Source organism: Salvelinus alpinus, chromosome 31 (assembly GCF_045679555.1).
Source record: "Salvelinus alpinus chromosome 31, SLU_Salpinus.1, whole genome shotgun sequence".
Taxonomy (NCBI): Eukaryota; Metazoa; Chordata; class Actinopteri; order Salmoniformes; family Salmonidae; genus Salvelinus; species Salvelinus alpinus.
The window spans coordinates 39,013,920-39,031,622 of NC_092116.1; the positions used below are offsets into that span (position 1 = coordinate 39,013,920).

General features: G+C 41.9%; 2 protein-coding genes across 7 annotated transcripts in view; both read right to left on the reverse strand.

Moving 5' to 3' along the window:
• LOC139561635 (butyrophilin subfamily 3 member A2-like) overlaps window positions 1-17,703 on the reverse strand; it is a 1,433,431-nt gene that overhangs the window by 1,137,153 nt on the left and 278,575 nt on the right. The gene's annotated exons all lie outside the window — the stretch shown is intronic.
• LOC139561636 (low affinity immunoglobulin gamma Fc region receptor III-A-like) overlaps window positions 931-17,703 on the reverse strand; it is a 44,213-nt gene continuing 27,440 nt past the window's right edge. For 2 of the 5 annotated variants that reach the window (XM_071378865.1, XM_071378868.1), the window contains 6 exons: window positions 8,806-9,048; window positions 8,272-8,547; window positions 6,707-6,949; window positions 2,883-3,017; window positions 2,145-2,185; window positions 931-1,569 (listed from right to left, as the gene is read on the reverse strand). In XM_071378865.1, coding sequence (XP_071234966.1) covers window positions 1,531-1,569; window positions 2,145-2,185; window positions 2,883-3,017; window positions 6,707-6,949; window positions 8,272-8,547; window positions 8,806-9,048 — 977 coding nt within the window. In that variant the 3' untranslated portion in view covers window positions 931-1,530. The remainder of the gene's footprint in view (window positions 1,570-2,144; window positions 2,186-2,882; window positions 3,018-6,706; window positions 6,950-8,271; window positions 8,548-8,805; window positions 9,049-17,703) is intronic. The other 3 variants (XM_071378866.1, XM_071378867.1, XM_071378869.1) reach the window with 3 other exon arrangements.

Sequence of the window (17,703 nt, forward strand, 5' to 3'; positions counted from 1 at the left end):
CAGCCTTTCAAACCTGGAATGGAGTATTTAGAAGATACTCAAGGCCCTGGGGGCTGTAGGGGAAACCTGGAATGGAGTATTTAGAAGATACTCAAGGCCATGGGGGCTGTAGGGGGAACCTGGAATGGAGTATTTAGAAGATACTCAAGGCCCTGGGGGCTGTAGGGGAAACCTGGAATGGAGTATTTAGAAGATACTCAAGGCCCTGGGGGCTGTAGGGGAAACCTGGAATGGAGTATTTAGAAGATACTCAAGGCCCTGGGGGCTGTAGGGGAAACCTGGAATGGAGTATTTAGAAGATACTCAAGGCCCTGGGGGCTGTAGGGGAAACCTGGAATGGAGTATTTAGAAGATACTCAAGGCCCTGGGGGCTGTAGGGGGAACCTGGAATTGAGTATTTAGAAGATACTCAAGGCCCTGGGGGCTGTAGGGGGAACCTGGAATGGAGTATTTAGAAGATACTCAAGGCCCTGGGGGCTGTAGGGGAAACCTGGAATGGAGTATTTAGAAGATACTCAAGGCCCTGGGGGCTGTAGGGGGAACCTGGAATTGAGTATTTAGAAGATACTCAAGGCCCTGGGGGCTGTAGGGGGAACCTGGAATTGAGTATTTAGAAGATACTCAAGGCCCTGGGGGCTGTAGGGGGAACCTGGAATGGAGTATTTAGAAGATACTCAAGGCCCTGGGGGCTCTAGGGGAAACCTGGAATGGAGTATTTAGAAGATACTCAAGGCCCTGGGGGCTGTAGGGGAAACCTGGAATGGAGTATTTAGAAGATACTTAAAGGGAAGTGGGTGAAATTAAAAACAGAGTGGTTGTGATGTCATTCAGAACAGATTAAAAACAGAGTGGTTGTGATGTCATTCAGAACAGATTAAAAACAGAGTGGTTGTGATGTCATTCAGAACAGATTAAAAACAGGCTACATGATTGAGGAAAATAATTTATTTCATTCTATATGTTACAAAGACAAAAGCAATATCTTACCGTGATGATTAATTGAAAAATTATGTTTTTTTTGCACAAAACAACCACAATAAAAAAATAGGACTACATTAGTTTAATGTTTAAATCAAATAAATTTTGCTGCACTATTCTAGAGACCAAAATGGGAAAATAAAGATAATAATTATAATATAATTCTCCTCTCCTGTATGTTTTCTATCTCTGTAACATGTAACGGTATAACATTATACTGAACCTGTAACAATAATGCCTGAACCTCAACATCTATCAGTTGATCTGTATAGACATGACAAGTTAAGGCATTTACAATGTATCAACCATAATGCTATACAGTATATGACCAGTATATGACTGATGTTAAAGCTGCTGAATGAATAATACAACACACATTATATTAAAACACATTCCAATCAGAATAATACATGTATCAGTTAATAGATCACATTTGATCAAATGCCACTATTGTTCCAGCAGGTGGAGCTACAATGTAACAACATACAGCATTGTGACTCACAGTTCTATATTAGAATTCCATGAGTTCCATTCTGATGGTTGTTATGGTGATCAGGTGATCTCAGCCTCACTCTTCTTCAACATGATCACCTGTTCAACACAGAAGTAGTTCATCAGTGTGGCCATGTATTTACTTATCCAATACAGAACCACTTAGAAATGGAAATCATATCAGATGATTTACTAGTCAATATGGTGCTACTTAGAATCCTATCAAATTACTACCAATGAGGTTCCTGCTTATGTCCAGTTCTCCCTTATCAATACCAGGGCTATTTACCATTTATCAAAACCAGGGAAATGTACTAATTATCAATACCAGGGCTATTTACTCCTTATCAAAACCAGGGCTATTTACTATTTAACAAAACCAGGGATATTTACTCCTTATGTCCAGCTATCCCATATCAATACCAGGGCTATTTACTCCATATAAATATCAGGGCTATATGCTCCTTATCAATACCAGGGCTATTTACTTATTTTCAATACCCAGGCTATTTACTCCTAAATGCATGAATTCATATCAGTTCCATTACATATTATGGTAGTTAGTCCCTCCTACTTTCTACCTCTACTAAGAGGTAATATAATATAGTACACACTGTGTTAAGAATAACATATTGTGACCCTGCAGATGTTGTGTTGTAAGGTAGAAACTCAACTAATTGGTCTTGGTGGGTCTTCCTGGGAACCGTGGTTTCTCCTAAACAGACAATTATATTAAACATGGTTCAATCAGAGCTACAGTTATCAACACTTTACAACATGGTTCAATCAGAGCTACAGTTATCAACACTTTACAACATGGTTCAATCAGAGCTACAGTTATCAACACTTTACAACATGGTTCAATCAGAGCTACAGTTATCAACACTTTACAACATGGTTCAATCAGAGCTACAGTTATCAACACTTTACAACCTGGTTCAATCAGAGCTACAGTTATTAACACTTTACAACATGGTTCAATCAGAGCTACAGGTATCAACACTTTACAACATGGTTCAATCAGGGCTACAGTTATCAACACTTTACAACATGGTTCAATCAGAGATACAGTTATCAACACTTTACAACATGGTTCAATCATAGCTACAGTTATCAACACTTTACAACATGGTTCAATCAGAGCTACAGTTATCAACACTTTACAACACGGTTCAATCAGAGCTACAGTTATCAACACTTTACAACATGGTTCAATCAGAGCTAGTTATCAACACTTTACAACATGGTTCAATCAGAGCTAGTTATCAACACTTTACAACATGGTTCAATCAGAGCTAGTTATCAACACTTTACAACATGGTTCAGTATTTTGAGTCACTGTGATACTATTCTGATTTACAGCAGGTATTCTGTTGGAAATGAGGTGATCCTGTATAAACTCAGGTTCTTACCTTGAGTCCTGCTCCTGCAGCCTTTCACCAGCAGTATGATGGTCACCAGCAGGTAGGGAGACCCCACCAGTAGACTACACAGCAGCCTGGTTAGAGACATGGACAACACTGGGACTGCTGGAGATGGAATGAGAGCTGGAATCATGTTGGGCATGGAAATAAAATAACAAAATTAAAATGTACACACAAACACACACACACACACACACACTCACACATATACAGTTGAAGTCGGAAGTTTACATACAGTACACCATAGCCAAATACATTTAAACTCAGTTTTTCACAATTCCTGACATTTAATCCTAGTAAAAATTCCCTGTTTTAGGTCAGTTAGGGTAACCACTTTATTTTAAGAATGTGAAATGTCAGAATAACAGTAGAGAGAATGATTTATTTCAGCTTTTATTTCTTTCATCACATTCCCAGTGGGTCAGAAGTTTACATACACTCAATTAGTATTTGATAGCATTGCCTTTAAATTGTTTAACTTGGGTCAAACGTTTTGCCTTCCAAAAGCCACAATAATCAATCAATCAAATGTATTTATGAAGCCCTTCTTACATCAGCTGATGTCACAAAGTGCTGTACAGAAACTCAGCCTAAAACCCCAAACAGCAAGCAATGCAGGTGTAGAAGCACGGTGGCTAGGAAAAACTCCCTAGAAAGGCCAGAACCTAGGAAGAAACCTAGAGAGGAACCAGGTTCTGAGGGGTGGCCAGTCCTCTTCTTGCTGTGCCGGGTGGAGATTATAACAGAACATGGCCAAGATGCTCAAATGTTCATAGATGACCAGCAGGGTCAAATAATAATAATCACAGTAGTTGTCGAGGGTGCAACAGGTCAGCATCTCAGGAGGTAATGTCAGTTGGGGGTTCATAGCCGATCATTCGGAGTATCTTTTTTTCCGTAGCATTGCAGACGTGGTTTGTCGTCCTCTCATTTACTTTTTATATTTTTTGTATACATTTCAATTTATTTTTCAACCTCTTTTCCATTTTTTTATTAAAAATATCTTCTGGTCATTCAATGTGACACAGATCCTCAATTTTATTTTTTTTGACCTTATAGCCAAAACTTTCCAAAACTTTCATCAGAAGACAGCCATCAGAAGCTAACCAGCTAATTAGCTACTAGCTATCTAGCTATCTAGTCATTGTTATCCACTGCTAGCGGCCTTTACCCTTTGCACAGGCACCAGAAGTTTTTTTTTAGCCTGGATAATAGCCTGGACTGTTTTTCTCCAATACCATGCCGGATTCCTGCCGTAAACCCTGGACCATTACTCAATTCAAATGTATTTTATAAAGCCCCTTGTACATCAGCTGATGTCTCAAAGTGCTGTACAGAAACCCAGCCTAAAACCCCAAACAGCAAAAAAATGCAGGTGTAATGGCATGTGATCATCACAGCTAGCTATCTGCCACCAAGTGACCCAGCCCTGAAGCTAGCCCTGAGTCAGGCGCATCTCCCGGCTAGCAAACTAAATTACTACAACTACAATACCTCTTTCACGGGAAAAAAAAAACTTTATGGAAAAATAAATAATCTGAGACGGAGCTCAGAACAATAGCCAAATTACCCGCCATGTTGGACTCAACAGAAACCAGAAAATACATGATAAATGTTCCCTTACCTTTGATGAATTCATCAGACTGCAGTCCTAGGAATCCCAGGTCCACATTAAACGCTTGACTTGTTCGTTAATGTCCGTTATTTATGTCAAATTAGCTACTTTGGTTCGCGCCTTCGGTAAACAATTCCAAAGTCAGAAAGTGCCTCCACTATAACGTGATGAAATGTCCAAAAGTTCCGTAACAGTCAGTAGAAACATGTCAAACGATGTACTGAATCAATCTTTAGAATGTTGTTAACATACATCTTGAATAACGTTCCAACCGGAGAATTATATTGACTTCAGAAGAGCGATGGAACGGACGTCCTACTCATGTGAAGGAGCATGGTGAATGCGTGATCAGCCCGTGGAAGTGATTACTCATTCCTGTCTCCTTCGGCCCCCCTTCACATTAGATTCATCAGACAAAGTTCTATTGACTGTTGACATCTAGTGGAAGCCGTAGGAAGTGAAAACTCATCAATATCTCTCTGTGATTTCAAGCTTGGTTGAAAATTGGCAACCCCAGAAAAAATACAAACAGGAAGTGGAACTTCTCAGGTTTTTGCCTGCCATGTGAGTTCTGTTATACTCACAGACATGATTAAACAGTTTTAGAAACTTCAGAGTGTTTTCTATCCAATATGAATAATAATATGCATATATTAGCAACTGGGAATGGGGAGCAGGCCGTTTAATATGGGCACCTCTGTGCACCTTTCATCCAAGCTACTCAATACTGCTCAATACTGCTCCTTCAGCCATAAGAAGTTAACTTCTTGACTGACGTCTTTAGATGGTGCTTCAATATATCCAAAATTTTCCTTCCTCATGATTACATCTATTTTGTGAAGTGCACCAGGCCCTCCTGCAGCAAAGCACCCCCACAACATGATGCTGCCACCCCCGTGCTTCATGGTTGGGATAGTGTTCTTCGGCTTGCAAGCTTCCCCCTTTTTCCTCCAAGTATAACGATGGTCATTTTTTCTGTTTCATCAGACCATAGGACATTTCTCCAAAAAGTATGACCTTTGTCCCCATGTGCAGTTGCAAACCGTAGTCTGGCTTTTTAATGGCGGTTTTTGAGCAGTGGCTTCTTCTCTGCTGAGCGGCCTTTCAGGTTATGTTGATATAGGACACGTTTTACTGTGGACATAGATACTTTTGTACCTGTTTCCTCCAGCATCTTCACAAGGTCCTTTGCTGTTCTGTTTTTTTTTTCTTAATTTTTCGCACCAAAGTACGTTCATCTCTAGGAGACAGAACGCGTCTCCTTCCTGAGCGGTATGACGGCTGCGTGGTCCCATGGTGTTTAAACTTGCGTACTATTGTTTGTACAGATGAACATGGTACCTTCAGGCGTTTGGAAATTGCTCCCAAGGATGAACCAGACTTCTGGAGGTCTACAATTTATTTCCTGAGGTCTTAAATAATTTATTTAGATTTTCCCATGATGTCAAGCAAAGAGGCACTGAGTTTGAAGGTAGGGCTTGAAATACATCCACAGGTACACTTCCAATTGACTCAAATGATGGCAGTTAGCCTATTAGAAGCTTTTAAAGGCACAGTCAACTTAGTGTATGTAAACGTTTGACCCACTGGAATTGTGATACAGTGAATTATAAGTAAAATAATCTATCTGAAAACAATTGTTGGAAAAATTACTTGTGTCATGCACAAAGTAGATATCCTTACCGACTTGCCAAAACTATAGTTTGTTAAAAAGACATTTGTGGAGTGGTTGAAAATCGAGTTTCAATGACTCCAACCTAAGTGTATGTAAACTTCCGACTTCAACTGTATATATACTGTACCGTACATGAACACAGATTTAGTATTCTGTTTATGAATGTACAATTTTCAGTATATTTCCATGGTTAGTTACAGCAAATACAGTGTTAGACATGTGACTACCATCAGTACATATTTAAGCAACAGGTGTTTTACAGGTGTTTTACAGTATATGGCCAATATACTGATCATATGCATCGCCATTTACCACAAACCACTGAGGTGCTTTATTATAAACTGGTTATCAACCGGTAATGAGAGCAGTAAAAATACATGTTTTGCTATACCGTGGGATACAAAGGCTTCCAAGCCAATCAGCATTGAGGGCTGGAACCACCCAGTTTATAGGTTTTAGCACCACTTAACAGTGTAACTAAGGACCAAATAATCTGAATGTCAAGGTTTCTCATATTCTCACCTGTCACAGTCATCCAGCTCTCTGGTGATTCTCCTTCAGAGTTGTTACACTTGTAGAGTCCTTCATCTGACTTGGATACTGCAGGGATGGACATCTCTCCTGTAGTCTCAGTCCTGATGAGGGATCCATCTTTGTAGAAATCAGCTGTGAGGTTAGAGGGAGTTACCTGATATCTGCAGCGCAGAGTAACAGAATCTCCCTCAGTCACAGGAAGGGCAGGGCACTCCAGGATCACAGCTCCATCTGTATATAATATATAAACATCATATATAAACAGGTCTCTCCAGGATCAAGGCTCGATCTGTATATAATATATAAACATCATATATTAACAGGTCTCTCCAGGATCACAGCTCCAGCTGTATATAATATATAAACATCAAATATAAACAGGTCTCTCCAGGATCACAGCTCCGGCTGTATATAATATATAAACAGGTCTCTCCAGGATCACAGCTCCAGCAGTATATAATATATAAACAGGGCTCTCCAGGATCACAGCTCCAGCTGTATTGTCACGACTCCCGCCGAAATCGGCTCCTCTCCTTGTTCGGGCGGTGCTCGGCGGTCGACGTCACCGGTCTTCTAGCCATCGCCGCTCCACCTTTCATTTTCCATTTGTTTTGTCTTGTTTTTCCGCACACCTGTTTTACATCCCCTCATCACTCTACGTGTATATTATCCTCTGTTCCCCCGCATGTCTGTGTGTGTAATTGTTCGTTACATGTCATGTGTGACGCTTCATGCTGGTTTTTCGCCGGGTCTTGTTTGGAACCCGTGGTATTGTATGCTGTACATTATTTGTGTGACGAGTGCGCTATTCGCTTTTGCATTTGGCGGGAGTGTCGTTACGCAGTTGCGTCCGACTGTTTTCCTTCTGCCAAATAAAGTGTGCCTGTTCACTTATCTCTGCTCTCCTGCACCTGACTTCAGTTGAATGTATTGTGGCAAACCTCTTCAAGGTTATGAGCGTTTGTCACAAATTAAGTGGGAAACTGTCACCAAATTACCCCAGAATGAGAGTTCTTTCGAACAGGACAGTACCTGTGTGTTTGTCTCTCCGTCCTGGTCCACCCAGGTCGTAGGCAAGGTCAAGGATAGCAGGGTTCGGTACACAAATCGGGTTCTCGGTAGGTCCAGGTCCAAACGCCAACAGGTAAGTCCAAAACAGTCCAGCTCATACACGGTAAATCCAGCCAATATCTATTGTCTCTCTCGCTACGGTTCATAGATCCTTCCAGCCCTCTCTTCCTCTTCCTGGTTTTTCTTGACCCTTTATCTGTGTGTTGGCTCCACCTTCTGAGGGTTCCCCTTGCTTCTGGGACTTGTAGTTTTGGCAGTCGGCCATTTTGTGATCATTAGTTCTGATCGGGGTGGCCGTTTTAGTGATCGGGCAGAGCCCGTTTATTAGTTCTGCTCTCACATATCTGCCATTTATCACTCGACCCCCTTCTTTGCCACAGTATATAATATATACACATCATATATAAACATAACATCAGCTATCTGAAACCAGATGAACCACTAAACACTATAATGTTAGTAGATGGTGTTTGTGGACATACCATGTACAGTGATGTTGACAGCATTGCTGTGTTCTCCAGACCCAGACTCACACCAGTACACTCCACTGTCTGATGGTATTAGTAACACGATGCATGAAGACCCTTGTTGTTTTCCCCAGTCAGTATGACACTCTGAAAGGATTCCTCTCTCTGCGTTCCTCACCACTCTCCATCCAGCAGAGTTCCCCTGAACCTCACAGCTCAGAAAAACAGACTCATATTTAAAGAACTGAGATCTGTCAGGACTGACACTCAGAGAGTCAGGAAGAGAGATATCTGAGAAAGAGAGTGAGAGAGAGGGATAGAGAGCGAGGGGGGAGATCGAGAGGAGGGAGAGAGAGAGAGATAAGGTCATGAGAAGATGAGATTCTGACTCTTTCGGCATAAAAATTAATGTTTTGTCACACCCTTGGTATACGGTCCAATCAGCATTCAGGGCTGGAACCACCCACTTTATAATGCAGGTTTCATCACCTCTTAACACTGTAAAGAAAGACCAAATAATCTGAATGTCAAGGTTTCTCATATTCTCACCTGTCACAGTCATCCAGCTCTCTGGTGATTCTCCTTCAGAGTTGTTACACTTGTAGAGTCCTTCATCTGACTTGGATACTGCAGGGATGGTCATCTCTCCTGTAGTCTCAGTCATGATGAGGGATCCATCTTTGTAGAAATCAGCTGTGAGGTTAGAGGGAGTTCCCTGATATCTGCAGCGCAGAGTCACAGAATCTCCCCCAGTCACAGGAAGGGCAAGGCTCTCCAGGATCACAGCTCCATCTGTATATAATATATAAACATCATATATAAACAGGTCTCTCCAGGATCACAGCTCCATCTGTATATAATATATAAACATCATATATAAACAGGTCTCTCCAGGATCACAGCTCCAGCTGTATATAATATATAAACATCATATATAAACAGGTCTCTCCAGGATCACAGCTCCATCTGTATATAATATATAAACATCATATATAAACAGGTCTCTCCAGGATCACAGCTCCAGCTGTATATAATATATAAACATCATATATAAACAGGTCTCTCCAGGATCACAGCTCCAGCCGTACTCAGATTATTGCATGGTTTGCTTTTTCCGTAAAGTTTTTTTGAAATCTGACACAGCGGTTGCATTAAGGAGAATTATATCTTTAAATCTTTGAATAACACTTGTATCTTTTATTTATGTTTATTATGAGTGTTTCTGTGATTTGATGTGGCTCTGTGTCACGCCCTGACCTTAGAGATCCTTTTTATGTCTCTATTTTGGTTTGGTCAGGGCGTGAGTTGGGGTGGGCATTCTATGTTTTGTCTTCTATGTTTTCTATTTCTGTGTGTTTGGCCGGGTATGGTTCTCAATCAGGGGCAGCTGTCTATCGTTGTCTCTGTTTGAGAACCATACTTAGGTAGCCTTTTCCCACCTGTGTTTTGTGGGTAGTTGTTTTTTGTTTTGTGTTGCTGCACCTGACAGGACTGTTTCGTTTTCGTTCATTCTCTTTGTTATTTTGTTTAGTGTTCTGTTTAAATAAAATAACATGAACACTTACAACGCTGCGCTTTGGTCCACACCTAATTCAACAGACGACGAACGTTACACTGTGCAAATTCACGGGATGTTTGAAGGCAAGGCCAAATGTAAACAGAGGTTTTTGAAAATAAATATGAATTTGATCGAACAAAACATACATGTATTGTGTAACATGTTGCCCCGGGAGTGTCATCTGATGAAGAATATCAAAGGTTAGTGATTAATTGAATCAATATTTCTGCTTTATGTGACTCCTCTCTTTGCTAGGGGTTCCGCTAGCAAAACGGGGTTCCCCAGTCCTAGACAGGTTAAACTCAGTTTTTGTGGAAAAAGTGGTCTGGGGTCTGAATACTTTTTGAATGCGCTGTTGAGCCATAACTACATGGAACTCTATTCCACATCAAGTAACTCACCCTAAAGCATACAGATAAAAAAAACAAATACATATTAAACTATATAGATATTAAACCAGATAAATATGAAACCATATAGATATTAAACCATATAGATATTAAACTATATAGATATTAAATCATATATATATATTATATGTTATATATATTATATAACTATATGTTACGTTTGTCGATGGAAGGATCGGACCAAGGTGCAGCGTGGTAGGCGTACATTTTAATTCATTAAATGAACACCGAAAAAACAACAAATACAAAACGAAACGTAACGTCTAGTAGGGCTAAACAGCACAGTACCAAAAACAAGATCCCACAAACTACAGATGGAAAAAGGCTGCCTAAGTATGATCCCAATCAGAGACAACGATAGACAGCTGCCTCTGATTGGGAACCATACAAAGAACCCGGCCAACAAAGAAATAGAAAACATAGATTGCCCACCCTAGTCACACCCTAACCTAAACAAATAGAGAATTAAAAGGATCTCTAAGGTCAAGGCGTGACAGTACCCCCCCCAAAGGTGCGGACTCTGGTCGCAAACCTGAACCTATAGGGGAGAGTCCGCGTGGCATCTACCCTCGGTGGCGGCTCCGGTGCGGGACGCAGACCCCGCTCCGCTCGTGGCTCCGCCAACTTCGGTGGCGCCTCTGGTGCGGGGATCGTCGCCGGAAGCTCCTGACCGTGAATTATCACCGGAGGAATCGAACCGTGGAACATTGCATGGAACTCTGGACCGTAGATCGTCGCCGGGGACTCCGGACCGGAAACCGTCGCTGGAGGCTCCGGACCGGAAACCGTCGCTGGGGGCGATGGACTGCCGACCGTCACCGGAGGCTCCGGGCCATGGATCATCACTGGAGGATCCAGGCCATGGATCGTCACCGGAGGCTCCGGGCCATGGATCATCACCGGAGGCTCCGGGCCATGGATCATCACTGGAGGATCCGGGCCATGGATCGTCACCGGAGGCTCCGGGCCATGGATCATCACTGGAGGCTCCGGGCCGTGGACCATCACTGGAGGCTCAGGGCCAATGATCATCACTGGAGGATCCGGGCCATGGATCATCACTGGAGGCTTCGTGCCATGGATCGCACTGGAGGCTCCGGGCCATGGATCGTCACTGGAGGCTCCGGGCCATGGATCATCACTGGAGGCTCCGGGCCATGGATCATCACTGGAGACTTCGGGCCATGAATCATCACTGGAGGCTTCGGGCCATGGACCATCACTGGAGGCTCCGGGCCGTGGATCATCACTGGAGGCTCTCCTTTACTACTATAATTCATAAGAATACACTGAATGTCTCCTTTACTACTATAGTCTATAACTAATTTTAATACATTTAACGCCTCCTTTACTACTATAGATCATATTAATACATTGGAAAACTCATTTTCTACTATAACTCATTTTAATACACTGAATGTCTCCTTAACTACTATAGTCTATATGTCATATTAATACACTGAATGTCTCCTTAACTACTATAACTCATATTAATACATTGAATATCTCCTTTACTACTGTAGTTAATACATTGAATGTCTCCTTAACTACTATAACTCATATTAATACACTGAATGACTCCTTTACTACTATAGTTAATACATTGAATGTCTCCTTTACTACTATAGTTAATAAATTAAATGTCTCCTTTACTACTATAACTCATATTAATACACTGAATGTCTCCTTAACTACTATAACTCATATTAATACATTGAATGTCTCCTTAACTACTATAACCCATATTAATACATTGAATATCTCCTTTACTACTATAGTTAATACACTGAATGTCTCCTTTACTACTATAGTTAATAAATTAAATGTCTCCTTAACTACTATAACTCATATTAATACACTGAATGACTCCTTTGCTACTGTAGTTAATACATTGAATGTCTCCTTAACTACTATAACTCATATTAATACACTGAATGTCTCCTTAACTACTATAACTCATATTAATACACTGAATGTCTCCTTAACTACTATAACCCATATTAATACACAGAATGTCTCCTTTACTACTGTAGTTAATACACTGAATGTCTCCTTTAATACTATAGTTAATACATTTAATGGCTCCTTTACTACTATAACCCATATTAATACATTGAATGTCTCCTTTACTACTGTAGTTAATACAATGAATGTCTCCTTTAATACTATAGTTAATACATTTAATGGCTCCTTTACTACTATAGTCTATAACCCATATTAATACATTGAATGTCTCCTTCACTACTGTAGTTAATACATTGAATGACTCCTTTACTACTATAACTCATTTTAATACACTGAATGACTCCTTTACTACTATAACTCATTTTAATACACTGAATGTTTCCTTTACTACTATAACTCATATTAGTACATTGAATGTCTCCTTAACTACTATAACTCATATTAATACATTGAATGTCTCCTTTACTACTGTAGTTAATACACTGAATGTCTCCTTTACTACTATAACTCATATTAATACAATGAATGTCTCCTTTACTACTATAACTCATATTAATACACTGAATGTCTCCTTAACTACTATAACTCATATTAGTACATTGAATGTCTCCTTAACTACTATAACTCATATTAATACACTGAATGTCTCCTTTACTACTATAACTCATATTAGTACATTGAATGTCTCCTTAACTACTATAACTCATGTTAATACATTGAATGCCTCCTTTACTACTATAGTTAATACATTGAATGTCTCCTTTACTACTATAACTCATATTAATACATTGAATGTCTCCTTAACTACTATAGTTAATACATTGAATGTCTCCTTAACTACTATAACTCATATTAATACACTGAATGTCTCCTTTACTACTATAACTCATATTAATACATTGAATGCCTCCTTTACTACTATAAATCATGTTAATACACTGAATATCTCCTTTACTACTATAACTCATATTAATACATTGAATGTCTCCTTAACTACTATAACTCATATCAATACATTGAATGTCTCCTTTACTACTGTAGTTAATACATTGAATGTCTCCTTTACTACTATAACTCATATTAATACATTGAATGTCTCCTTAACTACTATAGTTAATACATTGAATGTCTCCTTAACTACTATAACTCATATTAATACACTGAATGTCTCCTTTACTACTATAACTCATATTAATACATTGAATGCCTCCTTTACTACTATAAATCATGTTAATAGACTGAATATCTCCTTTACTACTATAACTCATATTAATACATTGAATGTCTCCTTAACTACTATAACTCATATCAATACATTGAATGTCTCCTTTACTACTGTAGTTAATACATTGAATGCCTCCTTTACTACTGTAGTTATTTTATTTTTTTTATTTTATTTCACCTTTATTTAACCAGGTAGGCTAGTTGAGAACAAGTTCTCATTTGCAACTGCGACCTGGCCAAGATAAAGCATAGCAGTGTGAACAGACAACACAGAGTTACACATGGAGTAAACAATAAACAAGTCAATAACATGGTAGAAAAAAAGAGAATCTATATACAATGTGTGCAAAAGGCATGAGGTAGGCAATAAATCGAATAATTACAATTTAGCAGATTAACACTGGAGTGATAAATCATCAGATGATCATGTGCAAGAAGAGATACTGGTGTGCAAAAGAGCAGAAAAGTAAATAAATAAAAGCAGTATGGGGGGTGAGGTAGGTAAATTGGGTGGGTAGTTTTACAGATGGACTATGTACAGCTGCAGCGATCGGTTAGCTGCTCGGATAGCAGATTTTTAAAGTTGTTGAGGGAGATAAAAGTCTCCAACTTCAGAGATTTTTGCAATTCGTTCCAGTCGCAGGCAGCAGAGAACTGGAAGGAAAGGCGTCCAAATGAGGTTTTAGCTTTAGGGATGATCAGTGAGATACACCTGCTGGAGCGCGTGCTGCGGGTGGGTGTAGCCATCGTGACCAGTGAACTGAGATAAGGCGGCACTTTACCTAGCATAGCCTTGTAGATGACCTGGAGCCAGTGGGTCTGACGACGAACATGTAGCGAGGGCCAGCCGACTAGGGCATACAGGTCGCAGTGGTGGGTTGTATAAGGTGCTTTAGTAACAAAACGAATGGCACTGTGATAAACTGCATCCAGTTTGCCGAGTAGAGTGTTGGAAGCTATTTTGTAGATGACATCGCCGAAGTCGAGGATCGGTAGGATAGTCAGTTTTACTAGGGTAAGTTTGGCGGCGTGAGTGAAGGAGGCTTTGTTGCGGAATAGAAAGCCGATTCTTGATTTGATTTTGGATTGGAGATGTTTGATATGAGTCTGGAAGGAGAGTTTGCAGTCTAGCCAGACACCTAGGTACTTATAGATGTCCACATATTCTAGGTCGGAACCGTCCAGGGTGGTGATGCTAGTCGGGCGTGCGGGTGCAGGCAGCGAACGGTTGAAAAGCATGCATTTGGTTTTACTAGCGTTTAAGAGCAGTTGGAGGCCACGGAAGGAGTGTTGTATGGCATTGAAGCTCATTTGGAGGTTAGATAGCACAGTGTCCAAGGAAGGGCCGGAAGTATATAGAATGGTGTCGTCTGCGTAGAGGTGGATCAGGGAATCGCCCGCAGCAAGAGCAACATCATTGATGTATACAGAGAAAAGAGTCGGCCCGAGAATTGAACCCTGTGGTACCCCCATAGAGACTGCCAGAGGACCGGACAACATGCCCTCCGATTTGACACACTGAACTCTGTCTGCAAAGTAGTTGGTGAACCAGGCAAGGCAGTCATTAGAAAAACCGAGGCTACTGAGTCTGCCGATAAGAATATGGTGATTGACAGAGTCGAAAGCCTTGGCCAGGTCGATGAAGACGGCTGCACAGTAATGTCTTTTATCGATGGCGGTTATGATGTCGTTTAGTACCTTGAGCGTGGCTGAGGTGCACCCGTGACCGGCTCGGAAACCGGATTGCACAGCGGAGAAGGTACGGTGGGATTCGAGATGGTCAGTGATCTGTTTGTTGACTTGGCTTTCGAAGACCTTAGATAGGCAGGGCAGGATGGATATAGGTCTGTAACAGTTTGGGTCCAGGGTGTCTCCCCCTTTGAAGAGGGGGATGACCGCGGCAGCTTTCCAATCCTTGGGGATCTCAGATGATACGAAGGAGAGGTTGAACAGGCTGGTAATAGGGGGTGCGACAATGGCGGCGGACAGTTTCAGAAATAGGGGGTCCAGATTGTCAAGCCCAGCTGATTTGTATGGGTCCAGGTTTTCCAGCTCTTTCAGAACATCTGCTATCTGGATTTGGGTAAAGGAGATGCTGGGGAGGCTTGGGCGAGTAGCAGCGGGGGGGGCGGGGCTGTTGGCCAAGGTTGGAGTCGCCAGGAGGAAGGCATGGCCAGCCATTGAGAAATGCTTGTTGAAGTCTTCGATTATCACGGATTTATCGGTGGTGACCGTGTTACCTAGCCTCAGTGCAGTGGGCAGCTGGGAGGAGGTGCTCTTGTTCTCCATGGACTTTACAGTATCCCAGAACTTTTTGGAGTTAGAGCTACTGGATGCGAATTTCTGCTTGAAAAAGCTGGCCTTTGCTTTCCTGACTGACTGCGTGTATTGGTTCCTGACTTCCCTGAACAGTTGCATATCGCGGGGGCTCTTCGATGCTATTGCAGTTCGCCACAGGATGTTTTTGTGCTGGTCGAGGGCAGTCAGGTCTGGAGTGAACCAAGGGCTATATCTGTTCTTGGTTCTGCATTTTTTGAACGGAGCATGCTTGTCTAATATGGTGAGGAAGTAACATTTAAAGAATGACCAGGCATCCTCAACTGACGGGATGAGGTCAATATCCTTCCAGGGTACCCGGGCCAGGTCGATTAGAAAGGCCTGCTCGCAGAAGTGTTTTAGGGAGCGTTTGACAGTGATGAGGGGTGGTCGTTTGACCGCGGACCCGTGGCGGATACAGGCAATGAGGCAGTGATCGCTGAGATCTTGATTGAAGACAGCAGAGGTGTATTTGGAGGGCAGGTTGGTCAGGATAATGTCTATTAGGGTGCCCATGTTTACGGATTTAGGGTTGTACCTGGTGGGTTCCTTGATGATTTGTGTGAGATTGAGGGCATCAAGCTTGGATTGTAGGACTGCCGGGGTGTTAAGCATATCCCAGTTTAGGTCACCTAACAGAACAAACTCTGAAGCTAGATGGGGAGCGATCAATTCACAGATGGTGTCCAGGGCACAGCTGGGAGCTGAGGGGGGTCGGTAGCAGGCGGCAACAGTGAGAGACTTATTTCTGGAGAGATTAATTTTTAAAATTAGAAGTTCGAACTGTTTGGGCATAGACCTGGAAAGTATGACAGAACTTTGCAGGCTATCTCTGCAGTAGATTGCAACTCCTCCCCCTTTGGCAGTTCTATCTTGACGGAAAGTGTTATAGTTGGGTATGGAAATCTCAGAATTTTTGGTGGCCTTCCTAAGCCAGGATTCGGACACGGCAAGGACATCAGGATTGGCAGAGTGTGCTAAAGCGGTGAGTAAGGCAAACTTAGGGAGGAGGCTTCTGATGTTGACATGCATGAGGCCAAGGCTTTTTCGATCGCAGAAGTCAACAAATGAGGGTGACTGGGGACATGCAGGGCCTGGGTTTACCTCCACATCACCCGAGGAACAGAGGAGTAGTAGGATGAGGGTGCGGCTAAAGGCTATCAAAACTGGTCGCCTAGAGCGTTGGGGACAAAGAATAAAAGGAGCAGATTTATGGGCGTGGTAGAATAGATTCTGGGCATAATGTGCAGACAGGGGTATGGAGGGGCGCGGGTACAGCGGAGGCAAGCCCAGGCACTGGGTGATGATAAGAGAGGTTGTATCTCTGGACATGCTGGTCTCAATGGGTGAGGTCACCGCATGTGTGGGGGGTGGGACAAAGGGGGTATCAGAGGTACGGAGAGTGGAACTACAGGGTCCATTGCAAACCAAAACAATGATAATGAAAACTAGCCTGAACAACAGTATGCAAGGCATATTGATATTTGAGAGAGACATACAATAAGGCATAAAGTGATTGCAGGTCTTGATTGGGAGAGCTAGCTAAAACAACAGGTAAGATAACAGCAGCAATAACAGGGTGCTAGTCTAACACAGCAACAACAGGTAAAAATGGCGACGACTAGGCAGAGAGGGTCGGATTAACTACACACAGATCCTGAGTTAAAGCACAGAGCCGACAGATAAAACACAAATAAACAGAATGGAGTACCGTGAATTAATGGACAGTCAAGAATGCATCAGCTATGTAGCCAAGTGATCATAGTGTCCAGGGGGCAGCCGTAGATGGAGCAGGGAGGCCTCCACTAAGCTAGCACGCGGCGTTTAAAGTTAGTAGCCCGGGGGGTGGTCTGCTCAGACGGAGGGGGTCTGCTCAGACGTGGTCGTGTCGACAGAGAATCCAAGCCAGATGGCGATGGCGAAAGAGAGGTTGTGAATTGTAGAATTGTGTTTGCTAACTGGTGCTAGCTTCGT